Source organism: Lissotriton vulgaris, chromosome 8 (genome assembly GCF_964263255.1).
Source record: "Lissotriton vulgaris chromosome 8, aLisVul1.2, whole genome shotgun sequence".
Classification (NCBI taxonomy): Eukaryota; Metazoa; Chordata; class Amphibia; order Caudata; family Salamandridae; genus Lissotriton; species Lissotriton vulgaris.
The window spans coordinates 1,287,253,230-1,287,281,156 of record NC_141696.1 but is presented as its reverse complement, the minus strand read 5'-3'; the positions used below and the strand labels follow the sequence as shown (position 1 = coordinate 1,287,281,156).

The following is a 27,927-nucleotide window of genomic DNA, read 5'->3' as shown; positions in this document are numbered from 1 at the left end:
CCAGCCAAATTCACACAGATCTTTCTCTACATATGCATGATTCAAAACATTTACACATCTTCAGATCAAGTAGAATGCTCTTTTAATGTGTCCACGCACTGAATATGACGTCGGTGGAAAGTCACGAAGCGGGACTGATCTCTTGAAATCACTGTACCGAAGATCGTCAAATGTGTGAGTCAGAACTCGTTTTCCACACATGCACAAGGTATATTTCTACATCTTTAAAGTCACATTCTTTATTAAGCTGGATTAAATGTTTTTTCCCGCCTGTTCCATAACATATCCATAACTGTGACAATCCTTGACTTATGAACATTGCAACACATCTAAGAAGCACAAAAATGGCATCTGTTTCATTGGCAGTGCAATGAATCGATTGGAAAGTCTTTGAACAGCCCACTCAACATGTGGCACAACACGAATGTCCGCTTTCTCAAATTTGCTTTTAAGTTATTGAACTATATGGGCCGTACCTTTTAAATATCTCTCTGCAGGCACCAACTCCCCTTTGACAATCATTCTACTTACAATAATTGGATTCAGTATTCACGGACGCATCAGCAATGTTTGGGAGAATTAACATCCCAATTCATCTTGTTCGATGTTGATGACCAGAATTTATCAAGTTGCATAGGTACAGGTGTTTAATTTTTAATGCAGGCAAGGTCAATTGTTTTACTTGTAGACATTTGTCTGATTCTTTCACATTCTTTGACCAATAGTTCAAGATAACTGTCAAAGACAATGTGCAGTTCTTGCAAGGTGCACACCAGCTTTGATATCTGTAGAACAGTCTGAATGACCTCTTCGAAGTTTTGCACGGATGAAATCTTGACAATTCGCAATTGTGACATATAGTCCACAACAACAGAAGTTTTCAATGAGGTCACCTTTTTGAATTGAAATTCTTCAGGGCCAAGTTTTTTTCTGAGCTCTTGTACGAGTTTGTGCTTAAATGGTTTGGTTGCAGCATCTCACTCAAATAATGCATTTGTGGGAAGAGGGGCATACCACAGAATGTCCTTGGTTAATTCTTTTACTACATCCAACTCTCTATGTGCTTTTGAAAGTTGTTTTTTTTGTAACCTGTATTGTAGTGGCTGGTTGGACGAAACTCTTACTATAGCAATTAAAGTGTATAAGTTTAGCTTTAGTGATTATGTCAAACAGCTTCTTCTCTTTCAATACAAATCTTTCCTACTTCAGTCCTGCGTATAGTTTTAATCCATGTTCCAAGTCATCTAAAAGAAGTGTCTTTATATCGTTATCCACATATTGTTTGGTCACATAGTTGTGTTGTTGCACTGACTCAGTCATCTCAAAGGAGTTATTTACCTTGCTGCTCCATGTAATGAACATGGTTATTAAAACGTTCCCCTCTCTTCCCGGTACTTCCTGGCGAGGAACAGTTTCACTGTGGTCCATTAATTATTAATTTGTCATCTCTCTGAAAACATTGCAAATAGAAAGGACTTAATGGTAAACTAGCTGCCATTGAGCAACATATTCACGTTTACAACAATTCCCTTGGAGCTTTTCTGTGATCTCTGAATTGTCTATTCTAGTTTCATATCTGGAGACACAGCTTTGAACTATCCCTCTCTGTCTTTTACCACAAAATGTCTTTGGATAATTTTCTGTAGAGGTATGTTTTTTCATTCTCTAGCTTCTTCACTCTTTCCAAATACCAGGACCCATATCTCAGGTAGTTTATGGAATCGAATTCGCGAAACACAGTAATCAGTGACACCACAGTCTTCAAGTGCAGCTCCCAATCACCTTCCCGATCAGCATGTACCAAGTTTTTCTCTAGAGCTATCATGTGTGAAACATTTCCCCAGTTCTTGCAAAGTTCTGATTTTCATTTCACTTCTTTGACAAACTCTGCGAACTTGTTTTTCAGGTTTTCCGATTTTGAAATGTGTATATAGAACATTGCCTGGCTTTGCATTATGTCTTTTGAATGAAGTGCATCCTGTGCCTTGTTCACTTCTGAAATAAGATATGCAAAACCTAATTTATCTTTCTTGTTCCAGAAAGCATTCCAACTCAATATTTCTATAGCTTCAGATATGATGGCATACCTTGTAACGAATTAACATAATGAGTTAAGCTCAATACTGACAAGACAATTTTGCTTCTTAAGATTTCAACCTCAATACGTCCATCGTCTATGCTGCATCCACCTAGATAACTGTGGACACTGCAGCACAATTTTGGTCATATCTAAAGAGCCCATCATTGGATAAAGTTCATCAACTTCTACTGGATTGCTCATAAAAAATGTTAGCTACAATACGGAAAATACCTTCGTCGCACTTGTCTCTGCAATCGCACAAACGCTACCTTAGCGTCCTGTCACCTACTTGGCTCTACGACTCTGATTGCGGTTTACTTCGCGGCTACTCCTTGTTTTTTCTTTCAAGATATCCAGTCAGTACTTGCTACAGGGTGCTCATTTTAGCTCAGTCATTGTTGGAATTTGTGGTTAAGGTGACCCAGCCTTCTCTTGAATATTGACAGGCTGTACTTATAATTTTGGCATGTGCCGTGCCCTCTCCATAGACAGGTAACCCACGTTAACGTCTTCTTTTTGCCTTGCATGATAACGTAAACTGCCTTTATACTACTCTTACGTTTCCTAATTGTGATATTATTTTAGGTCAGTTTCGATGGCTAATTGATATTGACTTTCCACACATATTGCGGACACAATTATGCACAGAAACAAGATAATTCACGTGCACGAGTATGCATGTTTCCCCCAGTTCGCCTAGTCGCACGTCACAATGGCTGTTAATTATCTTGCTATCAATTGGTTTTCATGTTCTGTGCCCGTGACCTTGCCGATTCCATTGATGTATGATTACCACTCTCTCCCTCCTTTGAGGTCAGTTGTTGTGCATCCTTTAATACTATTCTATCACATTTTATCAACTTTTACTTCATAACTAGCCTTGTTTGTCATAACGATTTAATCTTCACGTGGCCAGTTGTTGTCAAGGGCAATTGTTTGGTATCCTTTTATTATAAATCCCTACTCCAATTTCTGAATTAACCATGTTTGTCTTCTCGGTCCATCCCTCTCGTGGCAACTCTCTTGTCCACCACTACTTGGTTGTTTCTCCAGTTGAGTAGTCCTGATCGGGCCTTCATTATTGGTTTCACCATAAGCACCTTCTAACATGCCCTCACTATGTTGAACCCTCTGCATGTTTTGTTAATCACTTATAATATCTCAGACAGTTATACATGCAAACAGCTTTCTTTTCTTTTTCTCTTTTCTCCCTTCTTTTTCTTCCAGCAGGCGATTATCTCAGGCATTACTTGATTTGTTTTGATGATTATCCCATTAGTACATTAGGGATCAAATTCGACCTCAGTACCTTCACACTGATTTCTGCATGCATTTACTGTGCAATGGTACTATTTATATGTTTGTGGCTTAATTGTTTATTGTTTATTGTTTATTGTTTCTCGCCCACATGCCAATATGCCTGCGGTTTGAAACCCCTTTCCTCTTTAAATACTGTCCCACTTTTTATGGTTTCTTTATTTTTGATGTAAATAAAATTACAACTTCCTACTGGGATTTCTATAACATAGGTATCATTGTATCTCTATGTTTATTACTGTCTCTGACTTGTGTTATAAGGGACCGCTGTTCCTTTTAAATTACTTTTACTCTAGGTCCCTTCCAGATTACCTGGGTTTCCCTGTTTTTTGAAAATACATCATTGGATAAAGATCATCCAATTCTACTGGATTGCTCATAAAATTGTCAGCTACAATATGGAAAACACCTTCATCGTAAAAAATTGGCAGGATAGGCTGGTCTTCAAGCTGAACACGCACATTTTGGAAATCTTTTAGAGCTGTGTATACTGTGGCATAGTTTGTTACTGTAGATAGTGTTACTGGTAAAACCCCAACCTTCTTCAGTAGGAAGGTATTCTTGGAGATGAGAGCATAAATTTCAGCCCACTTAGGAGCTGGATTTTCTTCATCCTTCATCCTTCAGTCCACACCGAAAAAGCGATATGATAAATTCAGTTAAATCAGTTTTATGAACCCTAGCATTAGGGAGAAGAAGATCTATGTACTCAGCCACTTTTAAAACTTCCTTGTAGACTGAGACTTGTTGATGGCTGGTAGTGATTATGCACACTTTGGTAAGGCAGTTGGGTTATAAGTTTGCAACTTCATTTGTTTACTCGTATAGCTGACACAGCTTGTTTTCCAGCAGCTACTTCATTGGTACAGTCTTGAAAAACCACCATGGCAGTATCATGTTTGCTAGATGTTCCAGACAAAGAAGAGCTGTCTTCAAAATTAGTTTTTCAAGAGTAGCAATTGTAAATTCTTTCCTGGTAAAGTGACTTGGAAGTGGTGTGATATCGAATTCACAAGATTTCACAGAATGAGCTACTTACAAGTTCCTGCTCTGTACTATGTCATTATAACTTGTTGATACACCAATCCTTTTCATTGAAGTGATTAGCGCTCTATATTTGCACCTGCCATAGATTGCGTCGACAGTCATCATGTGTAGCGGAGTTTTCTTTTTGTCGTGATGTAATCATAAAACATGATTTGGAAAAGACAGTACATTTGCACAGCATAAGCCTGTCGATTCATGGGATTGTCTTCCACTCCTTTGCTTATATCTTCAAAGCCATCATCAATGTTGTTGGCTACTGTTCTGAACTCAAGAACTTTAGTTTGTAACAGTTTTGCTTTGCTGATATTAAACAATGATGCAAAAAATGTAGCATTCCTGTTGACTCCCATGACTTTTGGAGCTCTGGGACATCACAAATGTTGTCAATAATTCCCAAATCTAAATCTTTCAGGATGTTTCTTGAAATGGTTCCAGCTGATTTTGCTGTATCCTCTGATAATATTTTGTCAGCAAGAACTTCAGGAGTCAAATCAGCTGAGTACACAATAAGTGTCTCATTCTTTTTGTTGGACTGCAGAAATCTAAATCTGCCATACATTCCCACCAGAAAAATCTTAATTTCATTATTATGGATCAATACAGTTTCATCTATGGTGACCATTATTTCTCTGTCTCAAGAGTGTTGTTCAATCAATCAATCAATCAATCAATCAATCAATCAATCAATCAGAGTACTTGTAAAGCGCGTATTTACCCGTGAGGGTCCCAAGGCGCTGAGGGCAGAGGGTCGTGCTGCTACTGCTCGAAGAGCCAGGTCTTGAGGAGTCTTCTGAAGGCGAGTAGGTCTTGGGTCTGCTGTATGTGGGTAGGGAGGGTGTTCCAGGTCTTGGCGGTGAGGTAGGAGAAGGATCTGCCGCCGGAGGTCGTTTGTTGGATGCGGGGGACAGCGGCGAGGGCTTTGCTTTGTCAAAGAGTGCAAACTTAAGTGAAGGCTGGTGGTTACACTGCAGCAGGGAGCTCTTTGTACATTCATATTTTCAAATGTTTGGCTGCTTGAAGTTCAGGTGAGCATACACATTCACTGCGAATACATTCACCTTGCTGTTTAGATCAGCTACTCAACTGAAAACTTCATCTTGGAAGAAACTAGCTGCAGAAAAAACACGTTTGCCCTTTGAGATTCCCATACTCTGTACTTAGTTCTTTTGTCAATCCCTTTGGCCCTTGTTCTGGCTAAACCATAGATGACACATTTGAGATCTTCTGCTTCCTGTACAGTTGTTGGTGGTGGACGAGGGGTAGCCATCAAACTTCTAAGATTAAGGGTATTGGGTTTGGTTGTTGTCGCTTTCTCAGAAGACTCGGATTCTTGTTGTGATTCACTGGTTTCTGCTATTTGTTGTAAAAAAAATGTACAGGCTTTTTTCCACTGTATACGACTTGTAGCACTTGTTGTTACAATGATAAAATATTTGATCCTCTGCACTCATCAATTTCAATCTTCTGTGAATTTCGCCTCACTGTATTTCTACAGCATCTCAAACTCTCTTCTGTCCAGCTGCAGTTGATGATAGCTTCTCTTTCAAAAACGTTTGGCATATGATCCATTTTTCTTTGTTTGTTGCAATTGAGCATCAGTGCTGATTTTAGCATAATTATTTTGCCGCATTTCCACATAATCCATCGTCTGCTGCATCATCTTCAAATGTTAACAAAAAATGGTTTCTACTTAAACGGTTCAAAAGTTACTAAGAACGCAGTGACATGTTGCTGCACAGGTTGACTAGTCACCTTTCTGTGGCTTAATGTTATATTTGGGCATTAAACTGGTACTAATGTGGTGCAACCAATGCCCAGACAGTGTTAACAAATTAAACAATGACGAAATAATAAAGTAAAAGTATCACAAATGCTGCATAATTTGGCTTTTCTTGCTGCATAATTTACTCAACCCTGCCCTATAATTTGGGTCTCCTATGCCGCATAATTCCAATGGCCCTGGTTATAATTTGAAAAAAGTTTATCAAGCATATACTGCTATACATTGAACTATAACGTACCATTACTTCATTTAAAAGCAGCATTGGACCATTTTAGTTATGAATATTTTTAGTACATTTGGAGGATAGAGATGAATTCTATCGTTCGGATCTATGCTTAATTTGTGCCGGTAGTTGCATTTTGTCGCAACAGAACTAGGGTGACCATCAGTGCTTTATTTGTGAAATAATAGGTGACCATGCTCAAAGCACTGCTCAGACACCAGCAGCTGGCGCTATAAAATGTCAGACTTCGAGTAGCAAGGGTGCACAGTGCCAAATCCACCTCAATCCCCTTTAGTTCACTGCCAGTCACTCCCTGCCACGTTATCTCACTCTTAAAGGTGTCCGTTTTCGTGGTGACGGATTTTCTGTGTTTCTTTTCCTTCGTCTTTTGTGTTTTGTTTCTTTGTCTCTCTGTTGGCCTTGGGAAATGTCTGATGTAGCAAAATATGTGCCTTTCCCCAAAAATAAGTGCTGGTGCCCCCCACCAGCAACCACTAGCTCCAATTAGGCACTGGTGACCATCTAACTCTAGAACACCACTCACACTGCCTTTAGTCCTAAACGTTTAACCTGCCAATTGCTCTTTTCAGGTGTGTTAGTCTAATGAGATCAATGGAAACAAAGCATTACATTATCAGCCAGAATGCATTGGGTTATCACATAAAAGTCTAGAAGTGGGTTATATGTTGCAGTTATCAATCACCTTTACTATTACCACAGTACTGCAGCCTCACCTTTACAATATGGGTTAGCGCTTTTATTTTTAACTATAAGACATGCTGCACAACAGCTAGCGCTGCTGTGAAACATGTCTGAAAGACACTGACAAAAACCAATAGATATCGCAGAGGCCGAAAAAAAAGTCATAACACATTTACGGTGTTTCTTTCACTTGTATTGCTCAACTTCTCACCAAGCTAAAACGTACAAAAATATGAAGTTATTAATAATGACATAGTCAAAACCTACTGCATTTGCTAATGCTTGTTACTGTTCCACACCCTTTATGCCTTCCTGTAATGATGGAAAGATTGATATACGAAGTCTTTCGTTTCTAGTAAGTAACAAGGTCTTGTATACAGATGTTGAAAAAAAAAACTAGCATTCAAGGAAAAGAAAATATCATTTGACCTGCATACATTTTATTGATGTGTTGTCATAATATATTTTTTCCAGACGTCTGCTGAGTTGGATGACTATATGGAAGCTTATGGCGAAGAAGACCCTGGGGTTAGTATCAACTTTGCCAAACATGGTTTTATTACAATGTTGTTGGAACTCCACTGACATGAAGCACATTTTTAGCTCCTTAGTAGGTCTGGACCCTCGTGCACTCCTGTTGTTTAGTGTCTGATGTTGCACCTGTGAAGATGTAAAAAGCACGCTGTAGAGAAGATGCAGCAGTGCCCTCACTCTGCATGTATTCATGCCATCTGGTGTTTGTTCCAATCATGTACCTGTTGGCAGGGTCCTGTCTTTGTACCTACTGTCTGATAGAGATATCTAACCGCAGATTCCATACCTTAGAATATCCCTGGCGTTAGGTTGGATCCGGAAGACTTTTGCTTGAACAATACCCTTGCGTACCTGTAGGTGGCGTTGGTGGGCTCTGCGTGACGTCCTCGCTCAAAGTGACAACTGCGTCGCCTATATAGGCACCACCTCGGCGCACTGGTGTCAGTTCTTGCCTCTCCACGCCAGCTAGCACAGATCCGTGAAGAGAGCTACCCTTTGTCCATTTTTGACGGGCTTTTTTCGATTTTTGGTGTGTATGGTTTTTCCACAATGTTGAAGAAGACTTCTGGATTCAAACCGTTCGGCGCCTGCAATCATGCCATGTTGGTGATGGATCCACACTTTCCTCTGGTGCCTGGCGTGCGACTATGTCTCGAAGTTGTGCTCCGACTACCAGGCCAAGGCGCCGAAGATTTTGAGGGAGCCGTACCTTAAGCTCCTGGAACCACTCTGTCCCCATCCCTGCTTAAAGTCATCAAGTCGATCATGTAAGAGGCATAAGAAGCACAAGAAGTTGAAGTGTGCTCGGTGGGTCGATGTGACGGAGGAGTCTCTACGCACTAGGCCTCCTTCTGCAGAACCTGGACTTCGGTCAGCTTCGTGCTTTCCTGCTTCTCCAGGAGCTGGAGCGACCTCCCCAACTTAAACAATTCTATGACGCCATGTGCCTCATGTTTGGATGACCTGACCATCCAAGCATGCCTGCAGACCCCAGAGGCTCAGAGGGCGCTCCATCAGGTTCTGTGCCGGCGGCTTGGTCCCTGGCGCTGATGCCTCCTAATGGATCCGGTGGCAGATCCGGTCCGGTGCCAGTCTTGCCCCTGCAACTTTCCCCTGCACCACCCTCGCACCGAGACTCCAGATGCTGTCAGCGCCCCCCCGGCTGCACCAGTCCCATTCTGATCCCAGACGAACAGAGCCGGATCTGCGCCGACGTCACACTTGGGTCCTAGGTTGATTCCTCAGCCTTATTTTGAGGGGCTAGGAATAGAGGAGGATTGGGAGTGATCGCTGGACCTTTTAAAAGACCAGGCTGTGCATGAAATGGACTGGTATGAGGAATTGGGTGAGGCGAGCAGGTAGGATACCTCACCAGATTCTGACCTGCTTTCTCATCCTACTGTGACTTCGGAGAAGGGAGCTTCATATGCTGTGGTGGTGACGTCGGCAGCCAAAGTCCTGGACCTTCAGCTCCCTTCGGTGGAAGTCAAGACGAACATCTTGACAGAGGTTCTGCAGCTAGGTGTCTCCTCCCCGGAACCCCTCCTGCCTTCAAGAATGCCTTGACTGATGTTATTTTGGGAACCAAGTCCACGACCATCACAGGGGCTCATGTGAATTGGACAATCGCCTACCGCCACAGCCCTGCTCGGGGCAACCCGAAATTCCTCACCAACCACCCCAACCCCAAGAGCATGGTGGTCCAAGCCTCTACCTCACAAGGCATGTTCCCTTCCGCACCCCCGGACAGGGAATCCAAGAAGCTGGATAATTGGGATAAGAACATTTTTCTCTTCCGCAAGCCTTGTATTGCAGTCAGTGAACACTGCATGCCTATTGGGCCATTTCACCCACTCCTTGTGGTAAACAGTTGTGCAAGTGCTGCCACTGATCCTGTAAGGGAACCAGGCCTTTCTCGCTCAAGCAGTGTCAGGTGGGAGAGATGTGGCCAAGTTCGCCATTCGTTGCTGGATCTATCAGATAGACAAGTTACTTACCTTTGTTAACGCCTTATCTGATAGAGGCATAATCTAGCCACAGATTCCGTATCAACCCACCCATCCTGCTCGCACTGCAGACAGGTTTTCAGGGTCAGGGCGGAACCTTTTCTGTGCCCTCGTTTTTCTAAACACACTACTGTCAGTGTACTTCTTGGTCCGAGCTCCTGGCATGGAAAGTTGTAAAAAGTAACTGACATCAGCGCACAGAGGTGGCGCCTATATAGGTGATGTGGACGTCAGTTCCGGCATGGATGATGACGTCACACAGAGCCAACCGACGCCACCTACCAGCGCCCACGGGTCTTGCTTGAGCAAAAGACTTCCAGATCTAGCCTGACACAGGGGATATCCTAAGGTAAGGAATCTGAAGCTAGATTATATCTTGGCCAGATAAGGCATTTCTGAAGGTAAGTAACTTGTCCGAGAATGCCACCCAAAAATTGATACAAGAACAAGAGTTTATTAGATGACCTGCCTTGTTGTCTTGCTTTTCTTTTCAGAACACCTGAGAAAGACTTCAAAATACCAGGATGTGAACATTCTTCAAAATAGGACTCTACACACTTTAGAGTACCAAAATACAACATATACAAAAGCCCAACACTCATTTGCCAAAAAAGGGGAATATGTATTGCAGCAAGTTCCCATATATCAAATGGCTATAATGCACAAGTAAAATAAATGCATATAAGTGAATGTATATACACAAGAATAAATGCATAAAAATATAACTGCATGTACACAAAAAATTAGCAAATAAAACTTTGAATACTTCACCGTCTGTCTGTATTGCATCATCCTGCCACCACGACTGGGTAACCCGTGGACAGTCTCAGCAGGAGCTCTCAGCTGGGAAAGGGCTCTAGGCAGTGCGTCCACTCCTAGAAGAATTCCTGTTAAAGCACCAGGAGGTCTCCATCTTTATACCCTTTAATAACACAGAAAGAGGCTTCTAGAAGTCCACCTCCCCTCATCTGCATTGTAGGTGCTGGCTACACTCTCTGCGTCAAGGTCACTCAATGGAGCTAGCCAGGCTCCGATGAGAGCTGCGGCAGGATTCTTCACTTTCTCATCCTTGAACACTGTACGTCTCCCACTTGGTCTGTTCTCTAGCAGCTTATCTCTCTTGCTCAGTGAGGTGAGAAACATAAACAACTCAGTGTGTGCGCAAGTAACCTGAGGCCTGCCTTCGTTCGCAGCTTAAAGGCAGGGTCAGACAGACACAAGATAAAACCGTGCTCACAAAATTTAGTTACAGCAACATGTAGTCATTGGTCAACACATGATCTCAGGATATATAAATGCCTGTAGCATTATACTTGTTTTGATGAGATTATCTTTTTATTGAAAAACTGCGCATACATTTCTTATAAATAAGTACATTCAGAACGCCTTGGCAGAAACAGAGTGGCATCTAACTGTGCTTTTAATGAGCCCATAGCACTCCACAGCTTTCTCTTCACAACGCCACAGGACTTAATCCTACCCCACGTTACTCCCGTCTCTCTCACCTGCTCAGCAAGCTCTCCCCTGCACTTGGCTATTGCTGTGGCTTCATTGTAGGTTCTCCTTAGTGAACTGCATGGACTTCCGGTCTCGGATAGATCAACATACTTAACAGGGGTATTTGAAGAGCTTGTCTTAATGCTAATGATTCTTTTGGTACTTTTGTCACATAAACGATGTGTATTGTTACTCAACTCAGTGGAGTTCTGTGAGGAAATGACTTTAGTATGATCACCCTCAAGATTTTCAACTGATGCTGCTGGTTTTTTAATCTGAGAGTGCACTGAGGCCTGCTAACCAGACCTCAGTGTCAGTGCCCTAACCCTAAAGTGTATGTCGCATTGGCTGCACTCGATTGGAAAAATGGTTGATTTGCCTGAAGGTCCCTAGTAAATGGTATCCTGATACTGAGAGATTCTAAGTTAGAGGTGTACCCCAGGGCTTGAAGCACTGTTTGTGCCACCATTGAGGTCTCTCAGGTTAAACTGGTCCCCCTGTCCACCTCTGCAGACTGGTAGAGCAGTGGTGTACTGCTAGCCCGACTTTGCCATTGAAAGCAAGAGCAAAGCCATCACTATCCCTGGACTTGAGTATAAGTCACCCCTCTGGCAGGCCTACCGAGCCTCAAAGGCACGGTGCAACATATGACACAGGCAGGACATGTACTTTACATGTCCTGACAGTAAAACATGCAAAACTGCTGTTTTTACTGCAAAAAGGCTTGGTCACCCGATTAGCAAGTACGGGGTTACACGCTGACCCCACAAATGTGCTAACTCCTGAATGGTGTGGCCAAAGTGGGTACTCCAAAATATCAAACAACTCATTGTATTAAGCCTGACTTGTACCTTGTTGCAGTGTGCAGCTTTAGAAAAGCTATTATAGTCAACAGTTGGTCCTAGACATTCATTCAATATGCACAAAATAGTGATATACTTAAATTGATTTCTTTGGTCATCATTAGATTCAATCCACTGTAGTTAATATAGAACAGAACATGTTAGATATATATTAGCCCAAATTATCGATTGGTACAGGAAAACACACTTAAAACCAATCTGTCTAACCAAAGTCCAAGAGTCTTTCTTCTTTAATATATTTTTTGAAAAACACAAATATAAAATACAAATATTTACAAATGGGGTTTCACTATCAGTTAGTGTGCACAGAAAAGAGTGAAAGTAAGTGCTCATGTGAATGATCAAGAAGATCTGTGAAAGAAAATAAGATTATTGATATGAAAAAACACAAGTGAGCCTGTCCTAACTTAATAGCTCGCAAAAAATGTAACTCTTTCTTGCTGGCACGTGGTTGGATAGTCCTCCGTATTCCTTGATTTGTACAAACGACATGGGGAAGAAAGGAGGGGGAAGAAAGGAGGGGGGGCAGGAACATGTAGGTGCAGGCTCCAAAAGAGAATTGTCTACGTTTCAACCCAAAAGGAGAACTGGGTAGCTGGATTCCTCAAGGGCGGGTCTTCATCAGGACAGGGCAAGGAAGGGGGGGGGGGGGGTGGGGGGCAAAGTTCTCTTTTGGAGCCTGCACCTACATGTGCGAGCACCACCCCAGACAGGAGGATGTGTATTTGGGCAGGGAGGGCTGAATAGATTGAGACACTGCCTGAGGCACACTAGGTGCTTCATGCATAACCCAGTTCAAACCGGTTGCTGGGGCACTCCAGGCCCAGTTCTGGTGTGAAACTGAACAAAGGAGAGGGGGTGTAACCACCCCCTTCCTGGTCCCACCCACAGGAGGGACCTAGAAACTAAACCAGCCCCCTTTAGTTGTATAAAGGTAGGAGCTGACCCAATTGAGAGCAAACCATCTAAAACTAAATGTCATAATTAAAAGCATCAAAATGTTTCTCCCTGTGCAGTCTCTAGTTCAGAAAATATCTGCTCAAATTGCAGCACAACATCTCAGTTGTTCACCATCTTCCGTGTTCAAATCAACAGTTCTTCTGTGTGAAAGACACACAGCTCTTGCATTTTGTTTTCTCACATGTCACTAAAACAACCCCAAGTGTAGTACATTCTGCTGCTCACTATACACCTGAAAACCAACTGTGAAAGGCACACAGCCTTCTCGCTAGTCGCGTCATCTCCATCTCCAACACATCAGTTCAGGTTGCCTGGCAAAGAAGGACCCCATCCGGTCCATTCAGCCACAGGACTTCAGCTTCCCTCAGCTACAGGACATCACCTTCCACCGTCCGGCTTGGCAGCTCCACCAGGCTTGGGGGAGGGAGGGGACGGGATGGGGAGGGGAAAAATCCCACTCAAACGGGGACCAAGGCAACATGCACACTAAGGCGCTGCATATGATGATCTGAAAAAAGAAAAAAGCATCACTCTTCTTGCAAAAAAAACTGCACAGCACAGCTCTCCTCTAGCTCTGGAGAATTGTCTGAGAATTCTACCCATGCTTTATTCTCTGAATCCTTGGTATGAGAATGAAACTCTCTTTTTCCCTGCACAGCAAGAAGGGCTGGGGCATTATCCTGACTATTTTTCCACTCACTGCTGGATACGTGCTCCCTTTTTTTTAATTTTTATTTATTTGTAGACTTTTATCGTATTACGGTGGATGACATACAATTCAACACATGGGGATTTGCGGTAGTAATCACAGATGCATGTATACATTACTCCAAAGAAACACCCCCCCTTCCCCCTCCCTCCCCCCAAGTATACCCCTCTAGAGACCCCCAAAAGTGAACATCCGAGAGATGAACAAGATCATCCAAAGTGTACGTAGATGAGTCCAGAACACATAGTTACGAATTCTAGGGGATCTCACTGCTCCCGCAAGGGACTTCTCAGGCCCATCGCCCTCTCCATTTACTTGAGCCACACAGTGTTTCCCCCGGAATTTACATTCCCTCTCAGCAACCTCCTTGTTCGCCGTCATTTTCTCACGCAAGCTAGCTTTTAGGACACCTGGCTCGTCCCACCCCCAGTATCTCCCGCTCCAACCCCCTCAGCTCGTTCTCCAGTTTGTTCAAGTCCCGTTGGAGATCCTTCAGTTTGCCCCCTCCCTTGGAGATACACCAACCTCGCACGGTAACTTTAAATGCCTCCCATACTGTTGTCAAACTGACTACGGAGCCTGTATTTCTGGGGAAGAATTCAGTAATCTCCTGCTCCATCTCTGCCTTAAAGACAGCGTCCTGTAAGTGTAGGGGGTTGAGCCTCCAGTTAATATAGAGGGTCAGTTCCACCGGGGGCCGTACGGTAACTAACACTGGGGAGTGATCAGAGAATGTTCTAGCCATGTGAGCTGCCTTACCAACCCAGTGTGCCATGCCCCTCGACATGAACACATAAACCAATCTGGCCCAGGTATTGTGCATCCCTGAATAGTGTGTCCCTTCCATCAGTGTAGGGTGCAAGTAGCGCCAAGCGTCTAGCAAGTTGTCAGAAGCTACGGTGTCTTGCAAGGTGCGTTGAGAGTTGGTGTAATGTGCCGCAGTGGCATGTGATCGATCTAGGCTGGGGTCCACTACGGTGTTGAAGTCTCCCCCCAAAGAACATATCTGTTTCCAAGCGTGTGTAGTTTGCCCCATAGTGTAAGCATATGATGAACATCATCGACTTTTGGCCCAGAATAATTCGCAAACAAAACATTGTGTGCGTGCAGCCTGCCCCACAGCAAACAGTACCACCCTTCAGGGTCAATATCCATCCCACCCTCAACAAATCTAACGCCTCGCTTGATAAGTATGGCCACTCCTCTAGAGTAACTTGAGTAGGATGCGAAGCAGCTATGTGAAGCCCATCGTGATGCGAACCTGGGCGCGCTTCCCTGTGAGAGATGGGTCTCCTGCAGCAGAGCCACGTGGACATGATGACGGTCCAAATACCCTAATACCTGCCTACGCTTCCTGGGGTCATTCAATCCCCTCACATTCCAGGAGATGATGCAAAGGTCTGTTCTATCATTGTGGTCGTCAGTCATGACTATCATACACTGTGTATTTTCTTGGTCGCATTCACCTCTCAGTCTCGCATGGATAAATCTCAACTCACTGTGCCCCCCCATCCCACCCCCCATCACCCACACCGGCTACCCTAACTCGCCAGGAAGAAACAACCCTACCCCCCCAGTCAACCGCCCCAACAAAGAGCTTCTGCGCTCCCAACCGTCTAACCATCCAACAAGAAACGGGGGAATGCCCTCGATTGGGGGCCACTAGGGACTCTCGCCATAGCCACACAGCCCTCTATCACACCCATCCGCAACCACCTGAGCCTCAGGGGTCGGTCTGACGGGATGGAGGCGAGTGACCGGGTGGCCAATTATGCCAACATGTCGTCATCTGAGTTTATACATCACCAATCTGCAGAGCGTCCAGAAAAAGCACAATGGCAGTGCCGCCGGAAGCATTTCCTATGCAGGCCTGCGGTGTCAAGCTGGGTCCGATAGTGGTGAGTGGGATCGTGAGAGTCGCCGCGCAACCTCCTCCCGGGAAGTCAATCGCCTGTCTCGCTTAAGATACTCCTCCGCCTGTTGTGGTGTGTTGAAGATATGCGGTGTCCCCCAATGTTGAATCCGTAGCCTTGCGGGGTATAGCATAGCGTTCTGAATGCCCTAGGATTGTAGCTTTTTCTTCACCGCTATGAATTTGCAACGGGCTTCCTGCACAGTTTGAGTGAAGTAGGGATAAAAGGATAGGGTGGTGTTCTCATACCGCACTTCACCTTTTTATCGCTCCAGTCGTAGTACTGTGTCCCTGTCACGGTAATTCAAGAACTGCATAATCACCGGGGGGAGGGGACGTGTCGCCAATGATCTATGGACCCTTTCGATGACCATGTGCACAGAAAAGGAGTCTTTCCCAAACAGCTCAGCAAGCAGGCGTTCCATAAAATCTTCCAGCCTCCCAGTGTTGGTAGATTCTGCTAGGCCTAGCATTCAAACGTTGTTTCTTCTGGAGCGGGCTACCAACTCCTCATTCTTCTCGGCAATGACCTTTAGCAGTTTGTCCATTTGTAGCATGTGTTGCCGGCTGGTCCCCGCTCCATCTTCCAATTCTGACAACCTGTGTTCCGCCTCCTTTAGCCGCTCTTCATGTTTATCCAACTTCGCCACGACAGCTTCCAGTCTGTTGCTCATGGCGTCCATTTTAGAGTCAATGGAGGTGATGCTCTGCTGTATCCCCACCAGAAGAGCCTTCCACCCCTCATCTCTGGTCTCCGGAGGGTCATGGAAGAGGAGCTGGGCGTTTTGCGTGTGTCGAACATTAGTTTCGACTGTCTGGGTTCCGTCCTGCCCATGTTGATCTGGTGTCTGCAGCCTGTGTCTGGCCAGTGTCAGCTGCGTTGGAAAGCAGTCGCAGGGCTCACCGTTAGTGTCCCCACGGGCGGCCTTCACTCGTGTGGTCTCTCAGGCTACCCCGTAGTCCTACCTAGCAGTCCGGAGCCGGTTCGGGACGGCAGCACTGGTCATCAAGGGCAGACCAAGAAGAAGGGGTCCGCCTCGGGTAGGCACTGTGTCCGGGCAGCAGGGCGCTGGCAGGTCTCGAGTTCCGAGGTGACCTGTATCAGTGTCCATTCCTGCTTGTGAGTGCATGTGTCCGCTCCTCTCACAAAACGTCGACAGGCGGCCTGCTCCTCCTCGGAGGGTGCTCTCTGCAACGGGCTGACCCTGAGGGAACCGATGAGTGTGGGTGCAGCAGGCTGCAATTAGGAGTATCCAGTGGGCAAGTGTCAACAGGGCCAGCCACACCTCAATGCAGCCCCATCGGTGACCGTTTGTGCCTGCGCTAGCTCCAGGGGCCTAGTAACTGTCCCTGATTCAAAATGGCGGCTCTGGTTGCGATCCTCGGCGCCAGTGATCCTCACCAATTCAGGGCGCCCCCTTGATTTCCCCCACGCCGTCGTTGTCCTTCCCAGGGCCTCACCTCAATATCAGAGCCTCCAGTACTTCCCGCCGCCACCGCTCCTCATCGTCTGCTCAGCCGGGTCACAAGTGTCCCCTACGGTCTCTAGTCGCCGTTCGCGTGCTCTGGGGAAGGCACATACAATGATCTGCCAGGGCCTTCGCGGTGCAGCCTGTATCCCTCTCCGCAGGTCTATTCAGCAGGGGGGCCGGTCCCTGGGGCAATTCAGCCAGCCCCGGGACCTTGCGCAGTGTCTCCGATAGCCCTACAAGCGGGCCTGTGCAACAGCGGCCTTGCATCTCTCCCTCAGCCGGCATAGCCCTCCAGGACGTTTAGCATATGCTCCGCGTCCGTGCTCACCAGCGCGTAACTCCAGCATGAAACAGACTGCCAGTTCCAATTTTGCACAGCGGCACCAGTGCACCCTCTGCTGCTGAATGGTGACAGTTGTGGATCGATGTGAGGTGGCAGGATGGGGTTTATGTTTATAAGTCCGCCCGGATCGGCGGGAGCCTTACATCAGCGCGGCCATTGCGGTCCGGCGCCACCTAGCGCCCCCCGGATATGTGCTCCCTTTACCTATTGGCAGAAACCCAGGACACTTCATCTGCTCCGGTAATTTTCCTTTCCTTTCCTCAACCGGCATTTCACTTTCTATGGGACTTGTCTGGCTTGTGCATTCTGACACAATTCTGGTTAAATCTAGGGGAAATCCCTTCATTTTCTGCCCACCTGCTTGTATGATCTTTATCTCCTAGGTGCCCGTATTTAGGTATGCACACCAAATCTGAATCATGTTTCCAAGACTTTAGCCTTGTCATCTGTAAGGAAATAAAAGGTTCAGTCATGCTCCCTCAGCACATTCTGGGGAATCTTATATTCTCAATCTCTACCCCTGGACTTTTCGTGAGGACCTGAGAAATCAAATTGTATTTCATTGTAATAAACTTTGTCCAGTATCTGTCAATGGGCAATACCACAAAAGTATCTGTAACTTTAAAAAAAACTTTTTTCCTTTCCCTGTTCATTAAAAAAACTATAAAGAACACATTTCTCTTGAACTGACACACAAAATACACTGTCACGTTTCTAAAGTAACTACATTTTAAAACCATTCTACACAAACTGCTTGTGCTGAGTTAAAAACATTGCTGCCTTCATTTCCTAAGATAACATTCCTCCCTGTAAAACAAAAATTATTATTCACCAACATGTCTAATTTATACCTACGAACAGCGATCGTTAACTCAAAATAAAAAAACTGGTCTGTTCATTTTCCTCATGTTCTCTAAACTCTCATTTTTTCACATCTGACTCATCCTAGCTGGTCAAAATAAATGGCTTGAGTACATATTTAATTCTCTCTTAAAAAACAAAAACTAACTTGTTTTCAAATTGCTTCAAAAACACATCTCTTCAACTAATGTTCAAATCTATTTCATGGATGGCAAAATGACACCTTTTAACTCCTATTCTCTGTATGTACCTTTTTCCTACTTCATTTATTCAATCTATCAGAAGCTGCTCTCTGTGTGCTGTCTCTCAATCCCCCCTTAAGCGCTGCACCTCTCTACTCAGGCTACAGCGGACCCTAACTGGGCCTATTGCCAAATATAACAAGCAGAGCCTTCTTTCTCACTCCGCTGCCTCCTAGCTCCCACCTGATCTCATCCAAGGCCGAAGTGCCATGCACGCCTCCCAACTTTTGTCTCCTCCTGGGAAGGGTGTGGGAGGTTAAGGAAACCTGTGCATTTGCAAGCCTCCCAAACATCTTTATCAAGGAAGCTGTCTCTGCTGGGGCGAGGAACTGGGATCGCCCCTCCCGTAGGAATTAATCTGCAGTCTTCACAGCATCATCACTGACTTTGTATTTCATTTCTCCTCCTGCACCAGATTTTAACGTGCCATCCACTCCCAGGACACCTTTCTTGTCTGAGAAGGAAAACAGCCTCACATTTTTTCTTAACCCTTCCACCTCTTGTCAGAGTGAAACAGAATTCACAAGCTAAACATTTTATTCAACGCTAATACACCTCTGTCTCCCTTTCTTCTGTTCTTATCTCAAAGCTATAAACTGCCCCCTGTCAGACCATGAGTCTGTATTTCACTTGTCCAAGTGCACATTTAAAATGCGTGTCTGTGCAGCACAAATTCACACTGGCTTGAACTTTCATAGAACGGCCTTTGATTTAAACGCACATTACTTTTTCCTGACTTTTCCCTCTGGTTAAATCACTTCCTATATTAAAATAATGTACATTCTAGTACTTCTAATCACACCATATTTTTACATTTGTTACCTTTTACAAATTAAGAACAACCAGGACAACAAGAAACTCATTCCAGGCATTTTCATAAAAGAACCAAATTCATTAATTTGCCTGGGAAAGCAATTTCAAGTGTTCTTTTTATTTTATCATGTTCTCACAGAAACCAAACAATTTCAAGCGCTTCTCCAACACTTGAAAGGGATCCAGCCCTTTCTGCCTACCGTAGCAAATTATTTATAAGCACTTTTTATAAAACACACTTAAACACACACTCCAATTCTCACTCAGCCCAGCACAATTAGCTCACTCACGGACTAGCACACTATATGGGCTACCTCCCATCCAAATATATACATATATCAATTGGTATCTGAGAGTCCGCTATTAATTTCAAGAAAACATATTTCTCTCCCTTTTAAATCAATGTTCATATCATGCAACCGACGACTTTTTTTTTTGTTGTTTTTTTTTGTTCCTCATCTCAGCCATGGCTGGCCCATCAGTACCGTGGGCTCGAAAAAAGTGTGACCTGGAGAAAATAGATGTGCTGTCTCAGTACAGGACTGGTAGGGGTCAATCATTATGGAGGAGTGCCAGGACCCTACAGCCAAGTCAGTTTCACCCTTTGTCACAGACCCTTAAGTACTCTTAAGACGGAACTTGCCATTAGCCAGATTACACCACTGCTTGTACCACAAATTGACCTTAATTATGAAGGACAGACATGAACAAGCGAAAGGAGTACGACATGGCTTCCTAATCATTGGAACTGGGGGAAAAAAAAACACAAAAAAAACCCCCAGTTTCTAATTATTGAGACCAGTTGAGTATCAACCAGAAAGCTCTTTTTTCTGGTTTTCCTCCTCTGGAAAGATCAAGTTTCGATATGGAGAGCATAGAGGAGCTCCAATCTTGTAATGTCGGGGGGTAGGCCTCTTTCCAACGCCTACAAATCTCACGTCGAGCTACCAAAATTGAATAAAACAAAAGATTGTTATTTGTAGTGCGTTTTTTATCCTGTACTCCAAGAATTGCCAGGCCTAGGTCTATATTCACAGAGGTGCCTGTAGAAGATGTTAGTTTGTTGCTTATTGATTGCCAATAAGACGTTAGATGTGGGCAATCATAAAACATATGTGCGTCAGAGTCAGCAACTAGACCACACCGGGGGCAAGCTACTGGTGTACCGGATGAAAATTTGGACAACCTTTGAGGAGAATAGTAAGCCCTGTGAAGGGTAAAAAAGTGGTTTCTTCGCAGCCAAGCTGGTTTGACAATATCCCATTACACAGTGAAAGATATCTCCCATAGTTCATTCATATTTAATGTCGGCAGAAGAGAACCCCAAAGTTGATCTGGAAGGTGGATGCTCCGTCTATTTCCTCTAGGATTAAGTTCTAGAAATGGGAAACCTCTTTAGTTTTTAGGGTATTGTCAAGTAGAGAAGATTCTAGTTGACTGCTGCCTCCCAGTAATCCTTTTGGACGACGAGTGGTGTCTGAATTTTGTGCAGTCGCCCAACTAGAAATCTGGAGGAATTTAAGTCTTGATAGATTGGGGCCTACCTTTCTCGCTAGATGTTCCCAGGAGAACATTTCCCCTTCAAAAAAGAGATCTCCCCAAGTTATGATCCCAGCTTCTTTTAGCGGGCTTATCAATGCATCTTTAGTCCACTCAGGTGGGTCCGGAAGGTCCCATATAGGAGAACCATTTGAATAGTACCCTATTTTGGTAGTTGTTCTAAGATTATACCAAGTTCTTGCTAGGCCCTGTAGTATCTTCAACTTAATCTTCTTAAAACATTTTGGATCTCCAAACTTAAACAAAAAGCCCCCCTGATTTAAACCTTCACATTTTAGTAGTGTTGAAAACATAAGGCCGATACCCTGGTCAGCTGGAGTTTTAAATAAGATTCGGGCATGTGTCATCTGAAATGCCCAGGCATAAATTTGAATATCAGGGCTGGCCAAACCTCCCTTCTCCCTGCGACGCCTTAATTTATTCCAAGAAATTCTTGCTATCTTGTTTCTCCATATAAATGAGGTGATGTCACTCTGCATCTTTGCTATCATTTTCTTTTCAAAGTAAAGAGGTAAGCTATTGAAAATAATGGTCAATCTGGCTAAAATGGACATCTTGACCAAATGTGATCGACCTAAGAGAGTCAATGGAAGATGTCTCCAAGAATTCCTTAAGTTCTTGCAGTCTTTGGCTACCTGAGTAAAATTTGTATGGGCGATCTGATTGATATCTTTCAAGATTTTTATACCCAAATATCTCATACTATCACAAGGTTGTACTGGAAGTAGCGTATTAATGATATTCCATGTCATAATTTCGGTCTTTGTGACATTAATTTCGTAGCCAGAAATATTGCCGAATTCTTGTGCCAGATTAATAACTGATGGAAACGCTGCTTTGATATCAGATGTTAGGATCATGAGATCGTCAGCGTATAGAGATACTTTTTTTTCCCAATCTCTGTGACTAAATAGAGTGATATTAATATCTTCACGAATCAATTGGGCGAACGGCTCCATATAGATGTCAAAGAGTAAGGGCGAAAGCGGACAACCCTGCCGGGTGCCTCTTGTAATAGTAAAAGGTTCCGACAGTCCACCATTAACCAAGACCGAGGCTGAAGGTTCGTGGTACAATAGTTCCACCGCTCTACGAAAAGCTCAGCCCACCCCAAATTTGTCCAAGGCCCCCGACAGGTATTTCCAATTAACCCTGTCGAAGGCCTTGGCTGCGTCTAAGGTGAGAATGGCCAAGGGCAGTGATGAAGTAGTTGCCATGTCTATTGCACCTATAAGGTCATAGATTAACTCGTAAAGTTGACGGCCCTTTATGAAACCCTTTTGGTTAGGCTACCTGTCCCAATCGTTTGGCTAGTATAGACGCAAAAATCTTATAGTCCGCATTGAGAACTCAAATTGGGCGATATGAACCACAGGCCGTAGCTATTTTGCCTGGTTTCAAAATTAACGTAATGGAAGCTTTGCTCCACGATGTGGGTGGCAGATCTCCTTCTACCAGTATCAGGTTAAATAGCATGGTAAGAAAAGGGGCAATGTCGGGTGCAATATATTTATAGATCTCGACCGGAAGACCATCTGGGCCTGCTGCCTTACCAGATTTAGTATTTGATATTGCTGATAATACCTCCTCCACCGTAATTGGGTGATCTAATAGGTTGGCCTGTTCTTTAGAGAGTACCGGTAGGGTAATTTTGTTGAGCCAGTTTTCTACATCAATAGAGGTAATGTTATTATCCTCTCTATAAATTGCCTGGAAAAAATCTTTGAAAGCTGACCTTATTTCAAGATCCAAAGATGCTGTACCAGAATCCGATATTATAGAGCCAGTGTTATTGCGTGTTTGGTCTGTTCTGGACTTCCAGGCTAATAATTTGCCTGCCCCTTCACCGAATTCAAAATTAGCTAGTTTACTAGCTTCCCACCTCTGCAAAATACGCTGATTTAATAGAGAAGCCATTTGTCCTTTAAGTTTCGTAAGCTCCTCCTGTTTAGTCTGTATAACATGATCTGGACAGTTATTTAAGTTTTCTAAATCTGATTGAGCTTTTAGTATGTTGGCCTCTATCAATGTAACCTCTTGGGTGTATTGTTTCTTACGATATAAGGTTTTATTCTTGATGATCCCTCTCAAAGAGCATTTAAAAGCATCCCATACTAAACTAGATGTCGCCGTACCAATGTTAATTTTAAAGAATTCCTGCGTCTCCACCTTTAAGTAGTCCATATCCTCAGGAGAAGTAAGAAAAGATCTGTCGATTGTCAATGACCTTGTCACGTATTGGGACTGGAGTTCAAGGTCCAACTGTACTGCCGAGTGATCGGACAGGTGTGAGGGTAAATAGGTTATATCCCTTACTGACTTTTCCAAAGACTTGTTAACCAATATAAAATCGATCCTTGATCTATGACGGTACTTATAGTTTCTAAAAGAAAAACCAGATTTCAGACCCGACCTTGCCCTCCAAATATCAATAAATCTGTATTGATGCTTATTTTTAATTAGAAGATCTCTCGATTTAGAATGTACCTGTTGTCTGCTAGAGGTGGATTTGTCCAACTTTGGATCAGGCACGATGTTAAAGTCACCCGCTATTATCATGGGTTCTGGAAAATGTAATAGCTCGGAGAACAACGTGGCCAGGACAGATGGGTCATCGCAGTTAGGCCCATAATAGCCAGCCAGTGTAATACTTGACCCTCCAATCATAACAGTCGCGATTGCCCATCTACCGTGAGGATCGACCTTTTGTTTCAAGAGCTTTGTAGTAATGTTTTTTTTAAATAGTATGACCACCCCTCTTGTATTAACTGTCTGGGAAGTAGAGACTGATAGGTCTATCCATCTGTTCTTTTTTACCAAATCTAATATTTCCCCTTCAACCAGGTGTGTCTCCTGAAGAATGATGACCTGGGCACCAAAGTCACGGATATATTGTACTATTGTGCTGGCTCTAGGTTTGGTGCGCAGGATATTGACATTCCAGGAGAGAATCTTAATGGTATTCATACTTTGCGTATCTACTGAAATTGGTTAAGAGTCCTGCCAATACTTTCTCCTTAATGTTGCTAAAATACGTAAGATTCGCCCATTTTTTATTTATGACATTTTCACCGCCATTTTAGAAATGAGAAACATTTTATTTTTTATTCCCCTAACCCCTTCCCTTATAATCACCTCCCCCCCACCCCTGAGGAACCCTTGATTATCCAACCGGAAAGAGTCTGGTTTGTGATACCCCTGATACTCTATATAGGCTCAGGCGGGATGTTCTTAAATTGGGATATCTGAAAGAGACACGTTAGTGATAGATTCCTTACCTTAGAATATCCCCAGGCGTCAGACTGGATCCGGAAAGTTTTGCGTAGCAGTACCCTTGCGCGTCGGTAGGCGTCGTCTGCGGCTCCGCGTCCGTCGTCGGCGTCGTGGGCGCCGTGATGACGTTGTCGGAGTACTTAGACGCCGCCTCCGCGTGCTGGCGTCAGTTCTTCTTTTTTCCGCGCCAGCCAGCGCAGATCTGGAAAGAGCAGTTCCCTAGTCACTTTTTGAATAACTTTTTGTGATCTTTTGATCCAATTTCGAAGTCTTATAACGACTCCGACGGTGCCGTTAGGGATGCCCGGCTACAAGCATTGCGACGAGTGCGACCGTACCATGTCGGTCACGGACCCCCATCGCTTGTGCCTGATGTGTTTGGGCGTCGACCATGATGACGAGGCCTGCTCCGACTGTCCGGCCCTGTCGAGGAAGGCCAGGCCGGAGCGGTCCCGCAGGCGACTCGAGATCCGCCAGTCGGCCCCGCGCCGCGTGAGGTCCCGGTCCCGGTCCCACGGGAGGTCGAGGGACAGGTCGCGGGGACGGAGCCGTCACAGCTCCGGGAGTCGGCGCCACTCCTCTGGGTCCAAGTCGTCAGGTAAGAAACACAAGAAGTCGAAGAGACATCATCGCTCTTCTGACTCCCCCCGACGCTCGCGCGACGCGGCCGGGGGTTCGGGTGACACCACCCACGGGGCTCCTCGGGAGTCGCGGGCGCCTCGTTCGGCCCCATACCCCCCCGGTCCCTAAGCTGAACGCGACGCCGGAGGAGATTGAGCGTTTCCTCATGGCCATGAGGTCCCTTTCTCCTCCGACGGGTTCCGCGGCGCCTTCGAGCCCAGCGAACCCGTCTGGGGGCCCTAGTGGGTCGGGGGCTACGACCCCAACGCCGTCGGGTGCTTCGGCCTCGACGCCGCCGGCGCCTTCGGGCCCGGCGCCGCAGGGCTCCATGATCCCGACACCGCCGGCGCCCTCGGGCCCGGCGCCGCAGGGTGCAGCGGTCCTAGCGTCGTCCGCGCCTTCGGGCTCGGCGCCGCAGGGCACCGCTGGACCCTTCTCGGGCGATGGATCGTCACTGGTGGACCTTACGACCCCCCCGGCGTCGGTCCGTGTGGTGTCCCCTCCGGCGTCGGCCTCGGCCGGCGCCGTCCCCGATGCCTCCTCTCAATCGGTTCCGACGTCGGGACGACGCCTATCGGCGCCGCTCTCGACGCCGTTCGGAGATTTTCATTTCTATGAACCGTCCTCATTCACTTATGACCCTGAATCTCAGGAGATGGGGGAAGAGGAGTATTGGGAGGGGTCTGAGGACCTTCTGACAAGGGAGTGTCAGTCTAACATGGACTGGACAGGGGACCTTGGGGAGGCCAGTGGCCTGGAAACCTCTCCAGAAACTGGATTCGTCTCTCCTCCTACCGTGGCTTCGGAGGAGGGTGCGACTTATGGTGTGGTGTTGATGAGGGCTGCCAAGGCCTTGGGCCTTGAGCTCCCCGTCGCGGCCGTGAGGACTAACCTCCTCACTGAGGTCCTTAAGCCGCAGTCATGCTCCGTGGAGCCTCTGCTACCGTTTAATGAGGCCTTGACGGACGTTCTTTTGGGCACTTGGTCCAGTCCCGCTACAGGTTCGCCTGTAGATAGGAACGTGGCCAGACGCCACCGCCCGGCACCGGGCGACCCCAGTTTCCTGTCCACCCACCCCACCCCCGAGAGTCTTGTTATCCAGGCCTCTAACTCCCAGACCGCATTCCCGATGGCTCCTCCCGATCAGGAATCCAAGAGGTACGAGGCCTATGGCAAGAAAGTGTTCTCGTCCCTTAGTTTGGGACTGCGGTCTTCCAACACCGCATGCCTCTTGGGCCGTTACACCCACTCTCTGTGGGAAACGGTGGCGGAAGTGCTGCCAGAGTGCCCGTTGGAGGTACGGGCCAAACTCGGCCAAGCCCTAGTGGAGGGCCGGGACGCAGCGAGGTATTCAATCAGGTGCGGACTGGATACTACTGACTCGCTGGGCAGAGCGATGGCTACGATGGTGGCGATACGACGCCATGCCTGGCTGAGATCCGCCAACTTCTCGGCAGACGTCCAGAATACACTCATGGACATGCCGTTTGATGGCCGTCGCCTCTTTGGCGACAAGGCAGACCACGCGCTTGAGCGCTTTAAGGACTCCAGGGCTACGGCCAAGTCCTTGGGCCTCTCGGCCCGCGCCAGCAAATGGGTGCCTTTCGCTCCTTTCGTGGCCAAGGAAGGGGCGTCCCCACACATGCTGCCAGCCACTCGCCGCAAACTATCGTCCAGCGCGGTGGCGGCCGTGGAAACCGCCGTGGAGGCGGTCGGGGGAACAAGCAGAGCCAGTCCACACCTGCCCCCGCAGCATCCGCCTCTAAGCCCTCCTAGTCTGTGCTTTTCGGCCCATGTGACGCCAGTGGGAGGCAGGGTTCGCCATCACCACTCTCACTGGCGCACAGTCACTTCGGACAGGTGGGTGCTGCAGATCGTCCGAAGGGGCTACTCCCTCCCCTTCGAGACGACCCCTCAAGCCATGCCACCGCAAAACCACCGCGTATCGGGGGATCACTTGCGGCACCTGCAGGAGGAAGTGTCGGCCCTCTTGGCCAAGGGGGCCATCGAGCGCGTTCCTGGGCCAGAAGTGGGACGTGGTTGCTACTCCCACTACTTTCTGGTACCCAAGAAGGGCAAAGGGGGCCTACGCCCTATCTTGGATCTGAGGAACGTCAACGGCTTCCTCCGGAAGGAGAAGTTCAAAATGCTGACACTGGCTCAGGTCTTGGCTGCCCTAGACCCAGGAGACTGGATGGTAGCGTTGGACTTGCAGGACGCATACTTCCACATTCCTGTCCTGCCGGCCCACCGGCGTTACCTGCGGTTCACGGTAGGCCTCGAGCACTTTCAGTTTACCGTGCTCCCCTTCGGCCTTACCAGCGCCCCACGGGTGTTCACGAAGGTGATGGCGGTGGTCGCAGCTCACCTGCGCAGGTTAGGGGTTTCAGTCTTCCCCTACCTAGACGACTGGTTGTTGAAGGCGGGCTCGCCCCAGGCAGTCGTCCACCACCTCCAGACTACGGCGGATCTCCTGCACAGGCTGGGATTTTCCATCAATGTGCCGAAGTCACACCTGTGCCCCTCTCAGAAGCTCCTTTTCATCGGCGCGGTTCTCGACTCGGCGCAGTTTCGGGTCTACCCGCCCGAACAGCGGGTTTGGGATATACAGGCTCTGATTCCGATCTTCGGGCCGTTATCCCGGGTTTCGGTCAGGTTGACGCTGCGGCTTCTGGGGCTGATGGCCTCCTGCATCCTTCTGGTGCATCACGCACGGTGGCGGATGCAGGCTCTGCAGTGGGACCTGAAGTTTCAGTGGGCCCAGCACCAGGGCAACCTGTCCGACCATGTCCTGATCTCGGAGGGCACTGCGAGACAGCTGCAGTGGTGGCTCACGGACCGCGATTGGGTCAACGGCAGATCCCTCTCCCTTCCACTACCGGAGCACGTAGTTGTGACGGACGCGTTCCTCCAGGGCTGGGGAGGCCACTTGGGAGAGGCGGAGATCAGAGGACTCTGGTCTCCGGCGGAGTCCCGGCTCCATATCAATCTGTTGGAGCTGCGGGCGATTCGTCTGGCACTGAAAGCATTCCTCCCGTCTGTCCGAGGGAGTGCAGTGCAGGTGTTCACGGACAACACCACCGCCATGTGGTACTGCAACAAACAGGGC

The 27,927-nt window shown here is 46.4% G+C and overlaps 1 protein-coding gene across 3 annotated transcripts in view; it reads left to right on the top strand.

Annotated features, from left to right (window-relative positions):
- Positions 1-27,927, top strand: part of PARP4 (poly(ADP-ribose) polymerase family member 4) — a 1,988,214-nt gene that overhangs the window by 1,392,612 nt on the left and 567,675 nt on the right. For all 3 annotated transcript variants that reach the window (XM_086935217.1, XM_086935220.1, XM_086935219.1), the window contains one exon: positions 7,627-7,680. In XM_086935217.1, coding sequence (XP_086791343.1) covers positions 7,627-7,680 — 54 coding nt within the window. The remainder of the gene's footprint in view (positions 1-7,626; positions 7,681-27,927) is intronic.